The sequence below is a fragment of the Ambystoma mexicanum genome, chromosome 14 (genome assembly GCF_040938575.1).
Source record: "Ambystoma mexicanum isolate Mex_15411 chromosome 14, UKY_AmexF1_1, whole genome shotgun sequence".
In the NCBI taxonomy this organism is placed as follows: domain Eukaryota; kingdom Metazoa; phylum Chordata; class Amphibia; order Caudata; family Ambystomatidae; genus Ambystoma; species Ambystoma mexicanum.
In genome coordinates, this window is record NC_090940.1 from 164776785 (window position 1) to 164798694 (window position 21910).

Consider the following 21910-nt stretch of genomic DNA (forward strand, 5'->3'; position numbering starts at 1 on the left):
GATACCTGCTCAAGCATGGCACGGGGAAACCTGAGAGCGCCGAAAGCCTTTCTTTTGAGGATGGTGACGGGTCATAGCCAATGAATCCTGTTCCTTTCTACCAGATACACAGAGTTTGCTGCCAGAAAGAAGGGTTGTTGATAATTGCCTTGTAGAAGGGACATGCCCGGTTGGGGAGGATCTAGCGGTATCCACATCGGGTGCAGGTGAGGAAGATGATGTTCTCTGATTGAACCATCGGGCAACACTGGTTAGACATGCCCCGGCATGTGAGGTCACTTTCGGTGGAAGCAGGGTCAATTCAGACGTCACATAGTCAAGTGTTCACCGAATCAAGTCTGACGAATATGTTTTGGGCAGAATTGAATTTTTTTTTAAATTGATGTTAAAGGAAAGGTTTTGTTTGAGCATGAAGCCAAACGAATGAGTTAGTTATTTATTTATTTTTTGGATTTGGTTTTTACAAACCTTTACAGACATTATTTATAGTTCCGAACTAATCATGCTTTGTGGGGCGGCCTGAGTGCCAAATTCCAAGGAGATGGTGATGCTCAGAGAGAAATTCTGTCTTAGATGGGTTGAGTCTTACGCAGCGCTACCCTGTTCTCAGCATTGGCAAACACTGGACGTCACACAAACACAATTCCTTATGGCCGATTTCTCTTTATCTTGTGTTTATTGGTGAAAGCAGAATATGTGTTACCCCTCTAGGCACTAAGCAATGCAAGGGGGCTGGCCAGCGCATCTTTGCACTACTGTCCAGCCTCCCCCCGCCCCGTGAAATGTGCAGGACACTTTTGAGAATAAGGCGACGTGCACATTTCTTTAAAGAGCGCGAATTAAAACATTGCAACCACTGCTTTATTTTTCTTTCATTTGCGCTCATTTTGGAACATCTGGGGCCAGGTTACAGAAACTTTGCACGGGTGCAAGTGCAACGTTTGCACGGTATTCGCACTAGGTCCAAGTTTGCCCTATTTCTAAAAACACTTGAAAATAATAGAAAACATTGCACCACGACAAGTGCACTTTGGCATGGTATAAGCACCAAGGCAAACATTGCCCAAGTGGGAAAAAGATACATTTTCGATGCATATTTGCACCGGTGCAAAGTTTGCCCTAGTGCTAATACCATTATGTATTAGCACTAGGCCAACCTTTGCCCTTGTGCAAAAATGCAGTGAACATTTATCTTTTTGGCACTAGGGCAATTTTTGCGCTAAAGCTTATAACATGCCAAAATGCACTTGTCATGGTGGAATGGTTTTCTAATACTTCCAAGTGTTTTTAAAAATAGGGCAAACTTTGCCCTACCACTAATACCGTGCAATCTTTGGCCTTGCAGCTTTGCAAAGCTTCTGTAATCTGACCTTTGGTCCTATGAGTAAACAAAAAAAAGAGTAACTAAAACAAACTTACAAAGTAAAATAATAACATGAACAAGTCTTTAAACAGTAAGTCAAATGAGTTCAAAACACTTATTCCTACTAGAATTGATTATCTTCGGAGGGTGGGTGTCCTGTGGGGGATATGCCTGCCATTTAAAAGTGCTGTTAGGGTTAGTTGGAACGAGGTGGATTAAAGGTGGCCTTTGGATGCACAGTGGGCTTCGTAGCATGGGCAGAATGGGCCAGGTTTAGAGAGTCAGAAGTGATGACTTCCAGGTACAGAGAGGGGTATTTCATGGCACTAAATGCGATTGAAGGAAGATATATAAGGCCAGGAGAAGCAGGGGTGCTCCAAATTGGCTATTTGATCTGCTTCAAATTACCAATTAAAAAGCACATGTAGACAAGTAAAGTTGGCATTTGACTTGGCAAAGCGAAAAGGGATGGGGCAAAACCTTGTAAGCACTACATTTTGTTTAAAAATAATTGTTGTTTTTCTACATGAAACCATTTTTGCCATGTCTAGTTTGTTTACCCCATGCAGTGCAGAAGATGACTAAAGGACCAACTCTACTGCACAGTTCCAATTTTTTTGATTTTATTTGGCTAAGATTTACAAAACACTTCATTACATGAACTCAAAGGAAGTGAGGGGGGGAAGGAGAGGGAGACGAAAAGGGGCGAAGTTGATATGGGCTTAGAGCAGCAAGAGAGAGAAAAAGAAAAAGGACTACGCAATGTTGGCTGCGCAAGCTCCCACACGAGACACGGCGCGCCCAATGGTTTGATCAAGAATGTATTTGACATACACAGTGAATGTGCTGTACCACAATATCTCTTCGATGAGCACCCATGAACATTTTCTGAATTGCACTGAGGTGTTAGTCCTCTCTCTATGTCTAAAATAACCGTAACATGATGTTCACATTTTGCAAACAAACATGTAAAGTCAGTAGTCAGGGCTCCTTAACAAGCTCTTCTATTCCAATGTGCTTGTCTTCCAGGAGACTATTCTATCCAGTCTGCTGACCATAAAAGTGCTGCAAGCCAAAAACATTGGATCGGGCGATATGGGTGAGTAGATCTCCAGAAGCAAGGATTGGACCCGCCAAGGTTTGCTGCATGAGAATGGCAAATATCGTCTTCATCCATAAACATCTTGCAAGTTCCTGCTGCAAAGCTTTCCCTGTCTCTTGAAGCCATTCCCCCGTTTATTCTCATATTGCCTGAACATCAAAAAAGTGCTGATAATTATATTGGGATCTGGGGTCTACCAGTTCCAAAATAAATCAGTAAGTTGATTCATTTAAGAAATAAGTACATATATGCATGATATGAACATTGGTAGGTTTGCTGTAAGTTATAAAAAACCTAAACACCTGTGGAGCCAATAGTTCCCACTCTTCCTGTGAATGCTGCCTGCGCTGTTATCTGCTCACCCTACTCTGTATTCTACCAAAACAGATGTAGGAAGATCTTAGGGCCTCATTAGGAGTTTGGCGGCATTACCTCGAAACCCAATGACTGGCACTGCATGCACTTCCTATAGCATTGCTCCCATTCTGAATTCCCAAAGGGCTTCATTGGGGCGTACAAATAATGTAACACAATGCTGCACGCGCAAAATTTGCACGCTGCTACCTTTTGTGAGGTTAGCACCACCGGGTATTATTTCGGCATAGTGGCATGATATTTACGTACCGCCTGTTTTACCTTTATCCCCTCACTAGTCACGAGGCCCTATGTGTGTGACATCAAACGAGGGGTAGAAGTGGAATTGCAAACGCGAAAGCCCAGAGAGATCCCTCACTCCATTGTAATTGGTTATTCATAACGTGCTTAATACCCAGAGGTTTCTAAGCGCGGACCCGGGGTTCGAACCTGTGTTGCTCTGCGTCGTCTTGCTTCCATGGCGAGCGCGTTGCCCCTGAGCTATCCTCCCGAGACCTCCTCCATAACCCCCGTGACGTTGAGAACTGGGCGTGTGGCAGATTCTTTCCTTATTTGGCATCTGTGTGGCTTTGTGTGGCTCTGCGGAAAGAAAATTGTTTGTGAAAGCAGAGGCACACATATTTGTTGTATGCTTTTCAGAGGAATATCGAGGTTTAGGGTTTGGAAGTACTGCCCCCCGAATCTAGGCAAACACACACTCCCTAAGCTTTCCTTGGCCTATCTGCTGCTATCTGTGGTTGGGCGATCGCGGCAAAGGATCGACAACGATATCAGGAAAACTAGCATTGCCTTTAATAAAGGAATGATTGCCCAAAGGCAAATAGCTTTTCCTGCTCAGAAAAGGCGAGGAAGATGTTGCTGCTCGTTATATGTTAGTTATTTGGTTTTGGAAAGTCTGTAGGAGTGATCTTAGTCTTTGACCCTACTTAACGTCAACTGTCGAGTCAAAGATCAAACCAGTTCTTAGGGTGCCAAGTTTGACTGGTTGCACCCTGGGTCGATCATAGGACTTGTATTGGCTCCAACAGGACTCAGGGCCTCATTACACGGTAGGCGGAGAACAATGGCGCTATTAGCGCCATGGTTCATGCTGGTAAATTACCGGCACCGCCTTGGTGGAAAGGGGAATTACCGCCCCATTCCAAGGTTGGCGGGGCGGTAATTCCCCCTTCCACCATTGCCCTTCCCCATTCCCATTTTTGCCCCATAGGGCATAATGGGAATGGGGAAGGCGCTAATTACGGCACCGCAAATTGCGGTACCGTAATTAGCTCCCTGGGTCCCTTTGCGGGTTGGTTTTTAACGGCTGCAAAAAGCAGGCGTTAAATTCCCCAACCCGCAAAGGGACCTCGTAGTAAGGCGGTAAGGATTTACCGGTACCGGTAAAATACTGGTACCGGTAAACCCTTACTGCCTACCGTGTAATGAGGCCCTCAGTCTCTTAGAGGAACTAGTTGGAGGGACAGACAGGTTTCTGATTGGCTGAGCCAGAGACTGATCCTGATTCTTTGCAGTGCCCGAAGGCAAATATAGATCTCAATGCTATGGAAAAACCTTTGCTTTGAGACAGCATGCAGGCCTTTCCAAAAGCATGCGGAGCGATGGGATCCGGGTGTTTGCATCTCTTCATCGATGTATGACCCCTTGCAGTCAACAATTGGGTCCTCCCAAAGTGGGAGGTCAAAGGCTGCAGTTTCTATGCGCCAGTTGTCTGGTGGCAGTGGGTCTGGTGCACCTAAATAAGCTCTCTATGCAAGAAGGACTTCTGTGGCGCTAGCGGTGATGATGGGAAGAAGGTTCCATGTCTTAAAATCGCGGCAAAAATGGCCGTGAATACAAAATATTGTGGCAAAAATGCCGTGATTTTTTGTGCCACAATCATGTAAAGGATGCAGGGGACACCCCCGCAACCCCTCTCCCCTTAAATGGTATAATGGGGTACACCTTTACTGGCTCAAACCATGGCATTATTTTTTACTGCCAACCTTTTTGCCGCAATTTTATTACCTGACACCGGGAGGAACTGATGATGGGGTACTGAAGGGAACAACTGCCAGAGATATAGGACAGGGCTGGTTTCTGGTTTGTTAGAGGTGCAGCTGTGGTGCAGAGGGATGCAGCCTGTGTTCAGTAAAGGCAATTGTGATGAAGTCACATGTCAGAAGCTGGTGAAAGGGATGCGAAAGACTCTGGGACCAGGGATCGCCACCCACTTTATGATGCTGACCCATGTGGCTCTAAACAGAGGAGCTCCCACAGCCTCTTTCCCACCCCTAACCTGCTAGCTTGCCCATCCCGCACCAACCCATGGACATTTGTCAGGGAAAAGCAGACCATGAAAAACGAGTAGGAGCAGCAGGGGATTTGAGTCAGGAACAGAGGCCTAATGACAATCACTGTTGAGAAATGACACAAGAGCATGCGGTCCGGGGTGGGACAACGAAATCACCAGATTCAAAATAATGTTTCAAAAAAGTGAAGAGTGGGGGGGGGGTCCAAGGAAGACGTGACAGGGAATCCAGGATGCACGCGGGTGTGCATATGGAGGCCAAGCAGAGTCAGTTAGCAACCATTACAGGGCTGCCTGACTCAAAGATGTCAGCACCCCATTTAATCTGTTCAGACTGCAGGGCTGCAGTGGACAATAACGACATTGTTCTGAACAGGCTGGCTCCAGGTGTTCCCAATAGCGGTATCAGTGCCTCAATGTTCTAGCTTTCAGAGACGCGCCGTTGTGCAGACAGACTGTGGAAGGAGTAGAAGAGGAAGACAGTGGTTTGTGTGCAAGCATGGATCTGGATGAGGGAAATGTTGATGAGAAGGAGGAGAGAAGCAGAGCTGTGAAGTAGGAGCTAGAGCTGGAGGAGGGAAAGATCAAAGAGGAGGATGAGTGAAGCTGAGGTGTAAGGGAGAGGTTGGAAACCGGAGGAGGACAATTTGAAGGATGAAGAGGAAAAAGTGATACAGTACTGATGAGATTCGAGAGAGGGAACCAGACTGAGATTGTGAAAAGTCAGACAGTCTTTGTGTTGCCAAGAAAGAACCCTTTTCCCCAACACCTTCTGGAATCAGGCTCTGACTCTGGTCCGAGGGAAAGTTCACAGATGAGAAGAAGAGAAGAAGAAAGAGAAATAGGCTCTTCCTGGAGACTAAATGCCCAGATCCAGGAGAGAGATCACACACAAATTCTCTGATGTACTCCTACACAGAGACAATATGCAAATTTGAATTTCTTCAAGGTCAACAAAGTCTTTGACCCTGAGTTATTTATTAAACACAACATTTTTTGCAAATGAGACAAAAAACACCCAAGGACACTTGGTTATTTACAATGTTATATATAGTACAGGTGAGTACAATCCAGTCAAATAAAATAGATTTTGATAAGCAAAAAACATGTTTATCTTTTGATCGACATAATTGGTTTTACACATGACATGTGAGACACAGAACAATGCATATTCTGGTGAACGGAAAACAGTGTGACAGGTGGGCACTGAGTTTTATGGAGAAATCTTCGACACTATTGTGTTTCGACCAAGTAAGGCTACTTATTGGAGTTTGTATGCGGTTGGCCTTCATCAGGACGTGGAATAAATGGTGGAACCGTGTCGAAGAGGTCTCGTGAGCAATTCTCTGCTACAGTAAATTCTCATGTGGGGACCTCTCTCGAGTCGCAGGAGGACCCATGTAATCTATAATCACCAGAGACTTGATGATCACGAAGAATCTGACTGCCTTAAGGGGCTTTGTCCCCTAGTGCCATGTGCTTAATCATGGTGCTGGCAGGTAGGCGGCGTCCTAACCGGTGGTTTTATGCCGGGCAGAAATGTGTTCAAATTGATAGCTTCTACACGTCATCAGATGTCTGCAGAGCCCGGATCATTGCGTGTTGCTTCAGAGCAGGAAGGATGCCAAGTGAGTCCTAAGTGTTTAATAAATAACTCAAGGTCGAAGAATTTGTTGACCTTGAAGAAATTAAAATGTACATGTTGTCTCTGTGTAGGAGTACATCAGAGAATTTGTGTGTGATCTCTCACCCTGATTATTTTGGATTACTTAAAAGTATATGCCTACCTGGGTTTATCAGGGCCTAGCCAGGTGCCCTTTCTTTTGAATCAGATCCAGGAGAGACATTGTGTAACCCTGAGAGCGTATAGGCCTATTATACACCTTTCTGGCAGGGGTGTGGGGTGGGAGGGACTCCTCTTGGCTCATTTAAGGCCTCAGCCCAAGGTCATGCTTGAGATAGTCAAGAGACCTTGGCCTGAGGTGGGCTTCTACGGGATCTGAACCTATCATGGGCTCCCACAGGACCTGAGACTAAAGCGGACTCTTGAAGTACCAAGGTCTGTGGCAGGCTCTGGACTCTTCACACCACCCTTTCGTGGGGGCATTAATGACTAAAGCCAATCACAAGTGCTCACACAGCGAGTACATGTCAGGATGTCAACACAAGAGAAAGGTAAGAGAGGTAACATAATGAGAACTTTGCATTTGAAGACCAAAGTGTGTCATGACTGCACACGTTGATTGGATGATGGCCAACCCCCAAGAAGTTGCCTCCATTGCTGGCTGTTTTCGGATATGTTCAGGATCCCATGCTCATGGGTTAAGTGGATAGCTTGAAGATCAAATAATGGCAGGGCCAAAAGAAAGATGAGGATAAAGAACTTGGAGGGCATGATGTCCAACTATATGGTGGTCTCACAGCATCACTTAATGTCTGTTTTTTTAATTATAATTTCTTAGTTTGTATTGTATATGAATCTTCAAAGTAAATGATATGATAGGTCATTTATAGCACGCTTAATACCTAGAGGTTTCTAAGCACGGAACCGGGGAATTGAACTTGTGGTGGTCTGTGTCGTCTTGCTTCCAAGGCGAGCACGTTGCCCCTGAGCTATCCTCCCGAGACTAAGCCCACTTCATCATTCAGCCTGCTGTTTAGACTAGCAGTATGTAAGCAATAATTGAACAATGTAGTGCTATGTGACCGATAACAGTGTGTTGCGTGTGGCAGGCATATTTAAGTACCTATCTTCTTTTGGTTTAGTGACACACGCAGACTGCTATGTACGCCTGTGGATTCCATCAGCAACAGATCGAATATTTGTGACCAAGACCGTCTCAAACACTGATGTGCCTTTTTGGGGTGAGACCTTCGAGTTCAAGATCTACAATAGAATCAAGGTAGGACAACAAATACCTCCAATTTGGGTGAAACAGGGGAACTGCAGACTCCAGGCTTGTTTCTCTTTCTATTAGACTGACCTGGTGAAACGACAACATCAATATCATCTTGATCCAAAAGTTTAGGTTGCCGGATTTAATTGATGAGCACTGAGCACCAAGATCTGTGGCATGCTGACCGTGCCACTGCACTGTGCAAAGTGCAATAAAGTACAAGATAAGATTTGATCCTTAAAATACTGCACTGTGAAGGCTGCACTCGCCACTTACCTGCCAACTTTTCAACCTACCGATCATCCGGATTCACAGGCTGCACCAGTTATACTGATGTCTGAGCTTCTGGACTCAGCTAGCAGTGAAATAGAGTCAGATAGTTCGCCATTCATTTCATATAATGGATATCTGTTCGGTCATTCTGAAAAGCCGACAACATTTTTCTTCGAGCCCAGTCTCTATTGCATTGCTGGTTTTTATGGAGAAGGGTCCTGCCCTTTGGAGTATCCAAGCTGAATTGATCTGCTTTCTATCCAAACACCCCGTGTTAAAGCAGGAGTTATAAAGTGATCATTACAAGCGGTGGTGATTGTGATACACTAATCATGTCTTCATTACCACACCAGAGACTTGTCTACAAAGCATGCATTACGCAACTAGTGCTGTGCTGTATCAACCTGATACTTTAAACGAGACGGTGGGGCTTATCCCGTCACTTGGGGGCATGAACATATATGCTCTGAGCAGCTAAGTATCACATGGGGTATGTAGCAAATCATTTGGGATTTCATTTAATGTAAAGTGGTCTTATATAGCACCCTTCGTTATGTTATTGGCCCTTGCGTGTAACCAATCAATTGATGATTGATTGATGCACAAAGCATCCTTTGCTTCGTAGGCCCTAGCGTAGCTCTAATGACCATTTGAAGACACCGTAGATTGCTTGGAAAAGTTAGATCCGTTGTAGAGGAAGAATGTCACTTGAATGCTCCATTAACAAAGGCGATTTGGAGCCCTTCTTAGTGAAGTGCATGTGGTCCAATTGCTCTGCCAAGTCTGACACTATTAGATTGTAGTTCATGCATTGACAGGGTCACATTGGACGGGTCTTACTCCCCGTCTGCCTTTGCGGGCTCAGGATTACTTCTTTCACCTACTTTTCTCCCTACGCACAGTATCCATTGGATTTTTTGATGTCTCCCTCTTTGATTCCAGGTCCACAGCTTTGGAAATTAAACTCACACTGTTAATTTTCCAATTGCCACTTCTCTTCACTCTGAATGTAATTCTGGCAATTCATTGATCACTGCTTTTTTACATGGAACACCTCTTTTGTTCCACTTTGGCATCAATCATACCCCCCTACGAATATCTTTTTTTTTTAATATCTTTCATGCGTATTACACATTTTCTCTATATTTATTTCAGATCACTTTCCCGTCTCACCAAACACGTTATTCCTATCTGGTTGGTATTATTTGAAAGATATACCTTCAATAATTTACAAATAAGATAAGCCCTTCACCCACCTCTTCATATCATCTTTCTGGTTTACGGTGACATCTTTTCATCTCTCTACGGTTCTACATTTGTTTTTCGATATCAGTTTCCCCGTGTGCACTTTCCTCGTGCACGATTGCTCGATTTCTTTTTCACTACATTAAAAATTGGGTGATCCCCCAAAACCTTCCATCTAATTCCCACCCCCTCCCACCAACCCACACTCCCCACCCGCTGTACCCAGACACAGACATAATTTTTTTTTTTTTTAAACGGCATAGAGGAAACGTGCACGAGGAAAGTGCATACTAGGCAACTGACATTTTTTTAAAAAACGCATTACACTCTCTACCTGCCCATGTACTTTCTCCACTCTACCACATTGTCTTTTTCAAGGTATGTCTCCTCTCTAGGACCTAGGAACACACACCCTCCAAGCCCTTCCCAACCTGATGCTCTCTCGTCCCCCGCTCCAAACCCGTTTGCTTGTAGATCTCTCACTGCCAAATTGGCCACCACTTTACCCTCCCCGTTTTTAGCTCCCGACTCCCTTGTATGAATCCCTTGCAATCTGCTTCCCTCACTGTGTTCTTCACTCTATGATTGTAAAGCACTCTGTTGCTTCCCTAAGCCAGGTCTGCGCTCAATAAACAGCTAAATAATAGTACCAGTACTCACCTGCAGAAACTGGACACCAACGCCATTAGTGTTCCAAATCTTATCATAGAATTTTCAGATTCCTCCCTCCAACATTATTCACCCGACGCTCTCTCTCTGTGTCATGCCCTGCTCCATGCTCTCGTTCCATTTTCAGGGCTCCCTCGGCGCCCCCACCATAATCAGCTACTTCTAAATCGGTTCGCCCTGGACGTCTGACTGCAAATGTTTGTCTTGAAGCTCCCAATCAAGAGGGCAACATGGCCGCCTTCTAATGTAATATATTTCTCTGTCTCTGCAAAGCGGTATGGTCCTAAAGCACCGCAGAACTATATAAATAAGTGAATATGAGATCTCTAACTAGTACTTCCTTGCCATGTTTCCCATAACTACATTAATTTCGGACGTATGCAGTTCCATTGATGTTCGTTGGCCATACTCTGTAATCCTGCCACGCCATCCCATCCAAAGAGGACTTTGTGGTTTACCATGGTGTGACATGTCGGCTCTTCTCATGCATCATCTGATTTTATATCCTCATCCTTATTTATTTATTTCATTTGTTGATAGTGCCCAGACCCGGAAGTATCATGGCGCTAGTACATGTTGCAGTGAAGGCAATACAGGCATGCGATGGTGGGACAAGCCTTAGACATATTTGTTGAGCAATACAGTTTTCATTGTTTTTTTTCGGAAGATAGGGTACGAGGGTTCTTCTTGGATACATCTCAGCCAGTGTTATGGACACTGGTCCGCTGCTCTGTAAATCAATGTCTAATAGATGTGTACGCATTTATGTGCCGAAATTACATTGGTTTCCTTGTAGTTTCCACTAAATAAATAAATAAAAATAAGCCTGTACACTGGTGAATAGAACCCCTCTAATTGTCATCCACTTTTTCCTTTTCATTAGAACATCCTGCACCTGTCACTCATCGATGAGGATGTTATCACCAAAGACGACCACCTCTACACGATCTACTTTGATGTGGGTAAACTCCCATTTGAGGAGACCATCGTCAAGAGCTTTGCTTTGAACCAAGAGGTAAGAACTGTTATTGTAGACATAGCTTCCAACGGTACAACGTTGTTCACTCATCGCCAGATTATTTTTCGATGTGTTTTTTGCCAAATAGTTTTTTGGGAAAACAACTCATAGAAAAATATAGAGGTGGGTGCGTTAAGGTATATAAGGGGTAGGGTGGTTGGGAATCGACTGTAAACTATAGGGGAACGAGTTTTGGGGGGAATCCCCCAACACATTTCTCAATTGGTTTTTTCCCCAAAAAATATTCAGCAAAAAACTCCTCGAAAAATAATCTGCAGATGAAGGGATATAGAACCGCTTTCAACAATGGCATACGATTATTCCGGAATCAGAACTTGTCTGCTTCCTGTCAAACATGCAGGTTTCAGTGTGATGCTCCACAGGTGAACCGGTGACGCAACATCACTGTAACTCTACTTTTCATATATGTTATGTTATGTTACTGGGATTGCATTTACCAAAGTAAGCACACTTGGCATTAAGCAGCTCTCACCAATGATTGCCATTAGGCAAGCCCAAGATTGGGAAAGTTATGCTGTATGAAATTGACATTTCTATCAAACATCGTCACAAACGGATTTAAAACCTTGCCGCGTAAAATACCGTCCTTCTTAATGCTTGTTTGAGGTTATGTGTCGTATCGCTTCCCTGTGTCGCCTCCCCCTCAAATTGGCCTAATTACCTCAACTGTTTCAGTCGGAGTTTCCTTTGACTCTCAGCATACTTAAAAACACCAAACCGTGTAAATTGGGCTGCGTCACAACTCAGTCATTGAAAGAAAGCCCTGAGAGGTGCAATGCTCCATGATGAAGTATACGGGGGGGGGCCCTTAGTCACATTTCAGTCATGACCATAAATGGGACATTCTGAAAACAGTATTCATTGAAAGTTAGCATTTTGGACCTTTCATGAATTCCTGAAAATTTGTTGCTGCATTACATTTTGCCGAAATTCTTTTGCCTATTTTACCACTTTTTTACTGCAAAAAGTGTGGGGGAAACACCCCGCAGGCCCTTACCCCTCCCCCTAACCCCCCTTCTATATATCTAAATCAAACCCCCGCCTATATTTTTGCGGTACAAATTTGTGGCAAAAATGCATCATAAAATTGGCAAACATGTACTTCGCCAAAAGTGGGTAATACCAGCATTTTAATATAGGTTGGGGGTTTTGAGGGTATCCGGTCATTGCATCTAAAACAAAGCATCGCCAAACCATACCATTGAAAAAAAAGCATTGAAAAAACCATCAAATGCATTTTTTTCAATGGTAAAGGGTTTAGCTTAGTAAAAACGTGTATTAAACCATTAAAAAGTGGAGTTGGGGGGAACCCCCCATTAACATTTTTTTTTAAAAATCCATTTGATGTTTTTTTTTTTAGGTGTTTTGGTGTCAATGGTATGGTTTGTCGATGCTTTGACTGTCAATGCAATCACTGGGGACCGGTTTAGAGTGCTCCAAATTAATGAGTCAGTGTACACTGTGAAGTAGGGGGGAACACAAATGGATGCTGCAATATCATTATTTAATATAAAGAGAAACCTGTGTTAGTCAGAAAAAAAAAACGGAATATGCTTCTTTTTTCCATGCAACTTTGCAATAAAAAGAATCAGCCGGACCTTGTAGGGAAGTCAGGAATGTTCCTGCATCTTAGCTGCCCAGAGCGGGGCACCTGAGAGGTGGTGAGATGCAGCCATGCCCCTTGCAGATGCTGCTCTAGAACCTATGAGGGAGATTGCAGCCAATGGCACCTCCTGAACCATCATGGGTGCATCCTGGCAGAGGGTATGCCACTGGCAGGGCCTGCCAGCTCCACTTTTGATAACTGGGAGATAGATTGGGGAAAGGTCAGCCTATTGCCAACTTCCGGAAGGAAAGATGTCTGCCCAAGGAATGCTGCTCAGAGCTTGAAAGAAAGAGGGGCATACATGGCCTTCGGGTACCTAGAGGTATCAACAGTCCAAAGGCTGAATGGCTTGGTTGACACCTAAATAACAAATGCCCGTCAACTCTGCTAAAAGCATGCAAAATGGAAGACTCTGTAAGGGCCTGATTCATGGAACATTTAGCGCGGTGCAAAGCGACTTTGCATTGGTGGAAAGTGGCTTTGCACTGCCAACAAACACCCTGGTTCACCGAGCGGTGCAAAGTGTATTATTGCAGCGCAAAGTCACTTTGCATTGGAAAAATACACTTTGCACCGCTCTGTGAATCTGGGTGTTTTTTGGCAGTGCAAAGTCCCTTTGCACCGCGCAAAAAAACCCATGAATCAGGCTCTAATACTTGCCAATTAACGCCTTCGCTGAGTGAACTTTTCGCTTTTATGATTAGTGCTGTGAAAAGCCCTTAGGTAAACTAAAGGGTTCATTGCTCTAGAAGAGATGCCCCTGGAACCGGCATGCATATGTTTATTGTACAAAGGGGGTGCTTAGATACACTGTTAAAGATTCTAGCTTTTTGAGGTGTTAACTAGTTATTCATTTTAACTTAAGAATTATTGTTGTAAACTTCGAGACATTTTCATGCTGGCGTAAAACCAGTAGATATCCGTGGAATCTGTTTTCAGCACCTGCTATAAGAAGTGAGCAGGCATATGGTATAGAAAGCCATTGTAAATGCTGACTGCCAATCCGTAAACGGCAAGTGGCATTAACTCTTTTTTCACATTGATTTTTGTACATTTTGCAAATGTTGAAAATTGCATGGCAGGAACCCACGTGCACAAAAGTGCAAACACAGCCATCCCCTTCATGCTATTACCACTGTTGGAGGGGACACGGTATGCCAGAGGTCTGGGGATTGCTACAAGCTCATTTCCTCCCCTTAAAAGTGTCCTGTAAGTGTGTCAGTAGTGCTTGCTGCACATATTTGGAGAAACCTCTGCATTGTGGCAAATGGCTTTGTCAATGTACCCTCTGTACGTTTCGACCATCCCACGCTATCCAAGTGCTGTAGGGGCGTGTCCCCCCTGCACTGCCCTTGATACATTGCAGTTATACTTACGTGACCTCAAGTCGGGGTTTTCAATACTCTGCTGTTCACAAGCACAATGAAATTACAGTTTTTAACAATTATTCTTGAGCCTCTCTGGCCCCAAAACAACCTGTCAGGCGTGCTCGACGTTCCGCCATTCTGCAACTCTCAGCCTCCTCAGTCACCCCCACCAATCTCACGAATGCGCCTTCCTGGCAACGCCACTGGACAACCTCCTCTGTCAATCTTACGTTTCTCAACACCGCTTCCACAACACCTTGTGCTTTCCAAGTCCTATGCACAGACCTAATGGGTGATGTCACCAACACACTGAACAAGGTAGTGCTAAGGATCACTTACAGCACGCACAATGCTAAGGTCTCACTTACACAAACAGTTACAAAAACCCATCATGAACCCAAAGCTGTCTTCGCGCCTCCTAAAAGGGGATACCAATATTCTTTGTGTTCAATCTGCATCTGTAGCATCACCTTCAAAAATTCAATGTCTCTTCGAGACTTAACCAGACGAACACCTTCCGCAATCTAGGCCGGCTCCCTTTGCTAAACCTTACACAGTGATACCATCATCTATGACCCGAGCTAAAACACCCAACCCACAGGAAATCCAATATTCACACAACTTTTGTCATCCGTGCCCTTAAGTCAATAGACTAGGTTATTCACCAGAACATTTTACCTCAATTCCGAATGTGCCCTAACCACAGAAATGACATGTACCTCTGCTCCTTTTCCCACTATGCTCGACAATACTCAACACTTCTAGTCAATACTCGACAGTACTTTCTCAGTACCGGCCTCGCACCCCCGTTACTTTCCCACTCCCCTTAGTTGCCGTGTGGCTGAGGCAATACTTATGCTGTGTGATCTGCGGATGCTGTTCGGCTACCTGGTCTCCCAAAGCTGGTACACCACTCTTCTGGTCTGCTGGACTCCTTACGGTTCACAGGCAGGATATTTTCAAGCTGGCTCATGATGACCTTTGCACGGGGTGTGCTTTCCACCGTCTTCCCGGTTCCCGCAGCCCTCCAGGCACTGCGGCGGGAGAGGCGGCTTCGTGCCGTATGGGCTTTGCCAAACCGATCCTCTGCTACCCACTTGTTGGAGGGGACACAGGATGCCAGAGGTCTAGGGATTGCTTTGAGGTCACCCATTCAGCTCCCAATCGCCCAACAAACCTTCCCCAGAACAAGCTGAGGACTCAGCCAAGGGCAAGTTAGAGCTGTCATTTATTGCAAAAACCAACAGGGATCATACAGGACAATAACAGATCTCCAGAATCTCTAAATGCACAAGACGTGTCTCCCCGTTTTGATGGACAGTTGCGTCAACTCCTGGACCCTCCCCCAAAAACCTATCACTCACGTTTTTGAGTATACATCTCACTCTACTGGTCCGTTCATGTCAGGTGGCTGACCTGCCCCGTCCCCAGGAAACGATCTATTACATTGTTGCAGGGTCGCAGACTTACCATTGGCTCTTGCCCCTTACTGTCCACCCCTGGATGTCTTATCCCTGATTGGCTGGAACTGGTCTCCCCAGGCCTGGGACCCAGTTTGGTTCTCAGCCCTCTGTGAACTTCTTCAAGGTGATGTGAAATTACTGTATTCCCAATGTATCTCGTAGTAACACCACTTTTGCCTATGGTAGTGCTCTCCACGTTGCAACATTTTTAACTTGTTCATGTTTCACTCCTCGTCTGGGTTGCTGAGAAATATTCCTCTTCTCACTATGGGTGAATACCCATTGTCTAGCTCGGCCGCATCATGTGGTTGTGAACTATAAAATCGAGCTCTCCGGGTCTGCAATTATGAGGACTTATTCTGATTTCCTGCAGCTGGCCCCTTGTAGTTTTAAGTTTGGAATGTGCTTGTTTATCTCTGACATTGGCTGTGAGCTCTGGCCTTCTCGTTAAGTGCAGCCTGGGTCTGCTTGCCTCGTCTGGTGTCCTGCAGCTTGAGGCCTTCTGTGATTTTCATTAGACTTATAATATGATTTCGACACTCTTATGTTGTGCTACATTTTCAATAGGTTAGTCGTACTTGGTCCTACCAGGCTCCTTATATACTCCTGTAATTCTATAGGGTTAATTTCCGTAAGCATCTGCAAGCGTGCTCAGGATCTCTTGTTGCCTTACATTCAGCGTTTCTGGATTTGGCTGAATAAGAAAAATAATAGAAGCTTTTGACAGCATGCATCTATGTATCTGTCCTCTATCTACAGAACTGTGTAAGCAGTTCTTTGTGTACAGGAGTGTAATGTTTGTGTAGAGTGTGCATGGTTGCGAGTGTATTTCATGACTAACGCGGTATGTCGTGGTGCCACTAATAACGTCAGCACAGTGATTTCTCAGCATTTAGTCAATGTTGTCCATTATGGTATTTGGATCCATAATTACTGTTGAGGCACCTGTATCCATAAAGGCGTTCACTGGATACGGTTGGAATGGCTGTCTGAGGGAATGCCTCTATGCATAGGTGTTAGTCACTGGTGCTCCTGGGGGTTGCTCGAATAATGAGTGGCTTTGCGCGTTCTTGACTCGTTGGGCCGTCATGTTCATGGAGATGAGGGGAGGCATTCCTGGGACCCTCTCTGCACCATTTCATTGAAAGTTATGCTTTTTATATTAGAGTGAGTTTTGAAAGTCTATACCAGTAGAAAGCAATGCAAGTACGGCTCACAACAGAAGAACTTTATTGACAATATGTTTGAACCAGTAGAGACTGACCATTGGCTTTTAGTGGAATAAGTTCCTTTTTGCATACTGTGGTAGCTGTTCGCGATATGAATCAACATAACATAACATACCTACTTCGGGTCATAAATGAGACAGGGCCCAGGGAATTGTAATTGGTTATTTATAACACGCTTAATACCCAGAGGTTTCTAAGCGCGGACCGAACCTGTGTTTCTCCATGTCATCTTGCTACAAAGGCGAGCGCGTTGCCCCTGAGCTATCCTCCCGAGACAAACGCAGAGAGGTAGACTGTCTCACCTGAGAATAAAACACTGCAGAGCTGTACATCCTGCTAGAGTTATGCAGTGCTGCCAGCAGTGGACAGCACTTACAGCAGTGCAGGGGAGCAACACTACTGAGCAAATTGCTTCCCCATTTGGAGACTATCGACTGTAAGACTTTCATTTGTTCATTTGCTCAAAGTAGGAACGTATTCCCCCAATTTTTTGCATTTACAATGGATTCCTATGAAACCAGTTTGCTTTTCTTAGGTGGTAAAGCCAGGCCGATTCCATAGGATTCCATTTGTTTTCTGACAACATGAGAATACAGGCTGGCGTAAAACCATGATGCCAGGGCTTTATGTGGGCAGGGGCTAGGTGGGTGTCAAACCCCGGCAGTCTCCCAAAACTTTGGTTGAGCCAGGGCCCTGCTGGGGCACCCTCCACACTAGCAATGAAAAACCCATACAAAAAAATGTATTGTCACAGCCTGGGAACTCAAACCCGAGCCCTGCAGGTATCAAGCCAGTGTTACAGGCACTGTGCTATTTCAGATCTGCTGGAATCTCTTTTGTTTTATTCAATAGACTGCTTGACATGACGGGTTTAATGTGTCAAACAGTCTATTGAATGAAACAAAAAAGTATTCCAGCACCTACAAAATAGCACAGTGCCATTTCGTAGGTGCTGGATTTCTTTTGTTTCATGTTAGACTGCTTGACAAATGAAGCACGCGCCGTCACGCGCTTTCTGTCAGTCAGTCAATAGAATGAAACAGAAGAAACTAAGTATCTATGAAATATCACAGTGCAATGCAATACTGGCTTGTCAGCAGTAGGGCTCCGGTCCCACGCTGGGGATTCGAACTCAATCCCTGCTGATGACAACCACTGTCACATCATGCTGCACTGTTTGGGAGTTGCTGGTTTACTTTGATTCCATTCAATAGACTGCTTAAACAGTGGTCGAAGTGTACGAAAAGAAGTAGTGGAACTATGGTCCCTAATGGCCTGCAACGCTCCCCACAGACACCATCGCCGTGCCCCCTCCCATGCACAATAAAAACCCCAAAACACACGTGCCTGCTCTTTAAGGAAACGTCCTATGCAGTTCACTGAAAGTGCAAGTTCCAACTTCTTCCTAGACTTTTATTTTAAAATGAAACCGTTCCGGAACGGTTTCTTTTCAAAATAAAAGTATAAGAACGGTAAAACTTAATTAAAAGAAGTAGAGGAGCACCGCTCCCGACCGCTCTCCCGCCCACTCCGACCACTGTGCTTAAAGCCTGTGCCAAGCAGGCTATAGAATGAAACAGGGCTCAGGTTTGAATCCCCAGCAATGGACGCAAAGACGTTGCTAGGGGGGGGGGGGGCTAAGGGGGCTATAGCCCCGGGTCTTTTGGTTGTAGCCATGTATAGAAGCTCAGGGGCGACAACCAGAAGGCTGGCTAGCCCCGAGTCCCGACAGTCCCAACATTAGCGTAGCCCCAGATCTTTTCCAGACCTAGCAACGCCCCTGACTGGACGATAAAAAAGCCACTTTTTTATTGTACGTGTTGGGAACACTTCAGGCCACACCCATCATTTAGCCCCCAACTCCAATTAAAGCACTGCATGGATCTATTTGAAGGCACATCGGGATTGGCCAGCGGACATTGTTCACCTAAAGAACATTAACAGTGATTATTTTAATTTATTCTCTGCTCATAATTGGGCCTAATTCTATGTACATACAGTGTAACATGAGTAGACCTGGGTATTTAAGATGAGCTTCTTGAACATGTTTAAAAGCATGTATGTTTTCCCCCTATTTTCTCTCTTTATATGGGTTATTGCAGCGTCTTTGGCTCACATGAGGACCAATCTATCACGTGGTTTGTCAGTGGGTCATATTGTATACTGTTTGTATGCTGATTGTTCTCGCCATCCAAAGATTTGGCAGCCTTCAGCATTCCTTTGAGTGCAGCAACATTCTACTCATGCCACCTATCCTATGTTTCACGGTGCCAGTGGTAGAAGTGAGCGCAAACTGTCAGGAGCGCTGTTCCACTACTTTTATTTTTTACTGTTAACCGTGCCACTACTTTTTGCAACGCTGCTGGAAGCCTTAACTGGGTAGATCTGCCAGCTCCTATCCCTAAAACAAATGTAGCCCATTTGGCAAACCCAGAAGACACATTTTATTAGATCCAACCCCATTTGGTCAATTGGTGGCAAGCAATAGGATTCAGGAACAGTGTTTTCCGATAAGTGTTCTCATCCAGAACAGAACTGCAAGACTTATCCTCGGCCTCAAGCCCAGGGACGGCCTCTCTCTGGCGCTGAAATCCCTCCATTGGCTCCCCATGGCTGCTAGAATCCAGTTCAAGACCCACTGAATAGTCCACAAGGATTTCTGGGGCCGGGACTCACACTATCTACAACACTCTTTTCCTAAATACTCTCCTTCTAGAGCCCTCCCCTCAGCCTCCTACAACTCTGTGCGTGTGAGCCGTTTTTCCAAGCAGAGATTTGGGGGTAGATCTTTACCCTCTGCAGGTGCCTCCCTCTGGAAGAGCCTCCCTGCCCCTCTCTGCCTTGAGCCGGAACTCCTTAAGTTCAGGAAACTCCTCAAGACCTTCCTTTTCTCTTCCTCTTTCTCTCTCCCTCTCCCTTGCTAACCTCCCATCTCTTTCTCTCCATCCGCACTCCTCCATCTCTCCCCTAACTCTGGTCAGTTTTTGCTGATTGGTCGCCTGGCTCACCTCCAGAGCCTCACAGGCCCAAGACTCCCCCTCTAGCCCTGGCTATTGCCTCCAGGCCTCTGCACTATGAGGAGCCCGACTGCACTTTCGTTCCATGAGAAGGGCAACCCCTACTGTACTTCATCTATGTTCCAAGCGAGAGGTAACATCTCTGCACTTAACTCAGGGCCCTGCTAGACTGGGCACTCTTTTCCCCCCACTCCCCTCATTTGCACCCCCGCCTGTACCTTTGCATGTCATGAATTTACTAGGCCTAGTAAGTTCTGTCTTGTCCCCCTTTGTCTCCCCTTCCTAATCTGGTTGTGCCTGTTACACTTCATGCACTTGCACCTGGTGAAATGCTGTGAGGCCTAGTACGCTACCTTTCCGCCTTGAAGCGCTTTGAAGCACTTCACTCGTGTATAAGCGCTGTAAAAATAAACAATTACAATTATGGTTCTATGTGATTTTTCCATGTTTTTTTCACCGCAGTAGATTTCATCAAATTATTTTTGAACGGTTGACTTTGCCGCAAGTATACGCGCGGGAGACCCCCACAGCCCATCCCCTTAGTCCCGCTCCATTAAATATTAGCCTTACCCCACCTGACATATATTTTCTTCAAAATACATTTAACAAAAACTCAATGAAATCTGCTGCGGCAAAACCTCCCATTCCCAACCTTATCATTTAAAGTTATGCTGTCGGGTACCGGGAAGCACTTCTTTAAGCCGTGTAATGATGGCAACCGTGTGAAGGATCTTACAAATTATTATCTACCTAGAGGTATTTTTATACATTTCTTTGCATGTAAATAAGAGTGAGATGCGCTTTCGTTAATTTCCTTATTGTTATATTTGCTATAGACCCCAACTTTTTAGCTTTTCTGATCTCTCTTCTTAGTTCTTTTTTTCAGGCTAACCAATTCGTTCAATTTATGAGTAAAATCAAAGCCATTTGAATTTTTATTTAGACTTTGACGATATAGTAGGTAGACCTTGGTCGCAGAGGTCATGCCACGTTTTCTATGGTGTGAACGTAGCCAATTGGAAAGAACCACTGGCTTTTAGAAAATGTAACCACAATTAGAGCAATTTCCCAGAACTGGCCTTGACAGAGCCTTTTCTGCAGTACTTAATCTGGATAGTAACATGACCTAGCTTAACATGCCTCTTACATATAATTAAGGCCCCCTCTTTTCAATTTCCATTAACCTTGTCCATGATCTTAAATTGATGGACATACATCTGTGTCAGGGGTCTGCAAACGTTATCTCTCCAGATGTTTTAAACTAAAACTCCCATGTAGTCCTAATCTGGAGAGCCGAAAGTTGGAGACGCCTAGCATATACCAACATTAAAAGAATACTGGATTGCAACTGGGATTACGTATAATGACGCGTGAGGACTGTAAATGTCTGGGCGCAACAGTAATGTTAGTGGTTATTTAATCTTTCTCAAAACTATAATAAAGATATACTTGATAAATAAACATGATCCTTTTTGCTGTTTTTCTGCAGTTGAAAATAAAAATAAAATATACCTATGGTTAATCGTATTACCCATAAAGCAGCAAGGCCATTATTTGTTCATTCTGTTTAAGCCCAGTCTGGAAACCACCATAATTAACGTGTTCTTATTGCATCTTGACAGGGAAACGAGGAACTGGAACTTGAGTTCAGAAGAACAAAGATGTAAGTACCAATAACTCACACCAGTTGAACAGGTTGGAAACATTGGAGCACACATGCATACACAGTCCAATGGGCAAGCACATTAGTACTTTATTTATTTAGTTATTTTTTTCTCACACCCTTAATACCAGAGTTCGGCTTCTAAGCGCATATCTGGGATTTGAACCTCCGTTGCTCTGCGTGGGCTTGTTTCCAAGACCAGCATGTTGCTCCTGTGCTATCCTCTGGTCAGCAAACCGCTCGATATGACGAGGGAAGCATCAAGATGACTATTTCATTGTCATTGAACACATCTGGGGTTTCTTCTTTAAA

The 21910-nt window shown here is 44.7% G+C and overlaps 1 protein-coding gene across 1 annotated transcript in view; it reads left to right on the plus strand.

The window, feature by feature from the left end:
* The first annotated feature begins 2079 nt into the window (after window positions 1–2079).
* Window positions 2080–21910, plus strand: part of LOC138527182 (cytosolic phospholipase A2 delta-like) — a 98704-nt gene continuing 78873 nt past the window's right edge. The window contains exons 1-5 of the mRNA XM_069638289.1: window positions 2080–2211; window positions 2393–2462; window positions 7897–8033; window positions 11098–11229; window positions 21558–21598. Of these exons, the coding sequence (XP_069494390.1) occupies window positions 2080–2211; window positions 2393–2462; window positions 7897–8033; window positions 11098–11229; window positions 21558–21598 (512 nt within the window). The remainder of the gene's footprint in view (window positions 2212–2392; window positions 2463–7896; window positions 8034–11097; window positions 11230–21557; window positions 21599–21910) is intronic.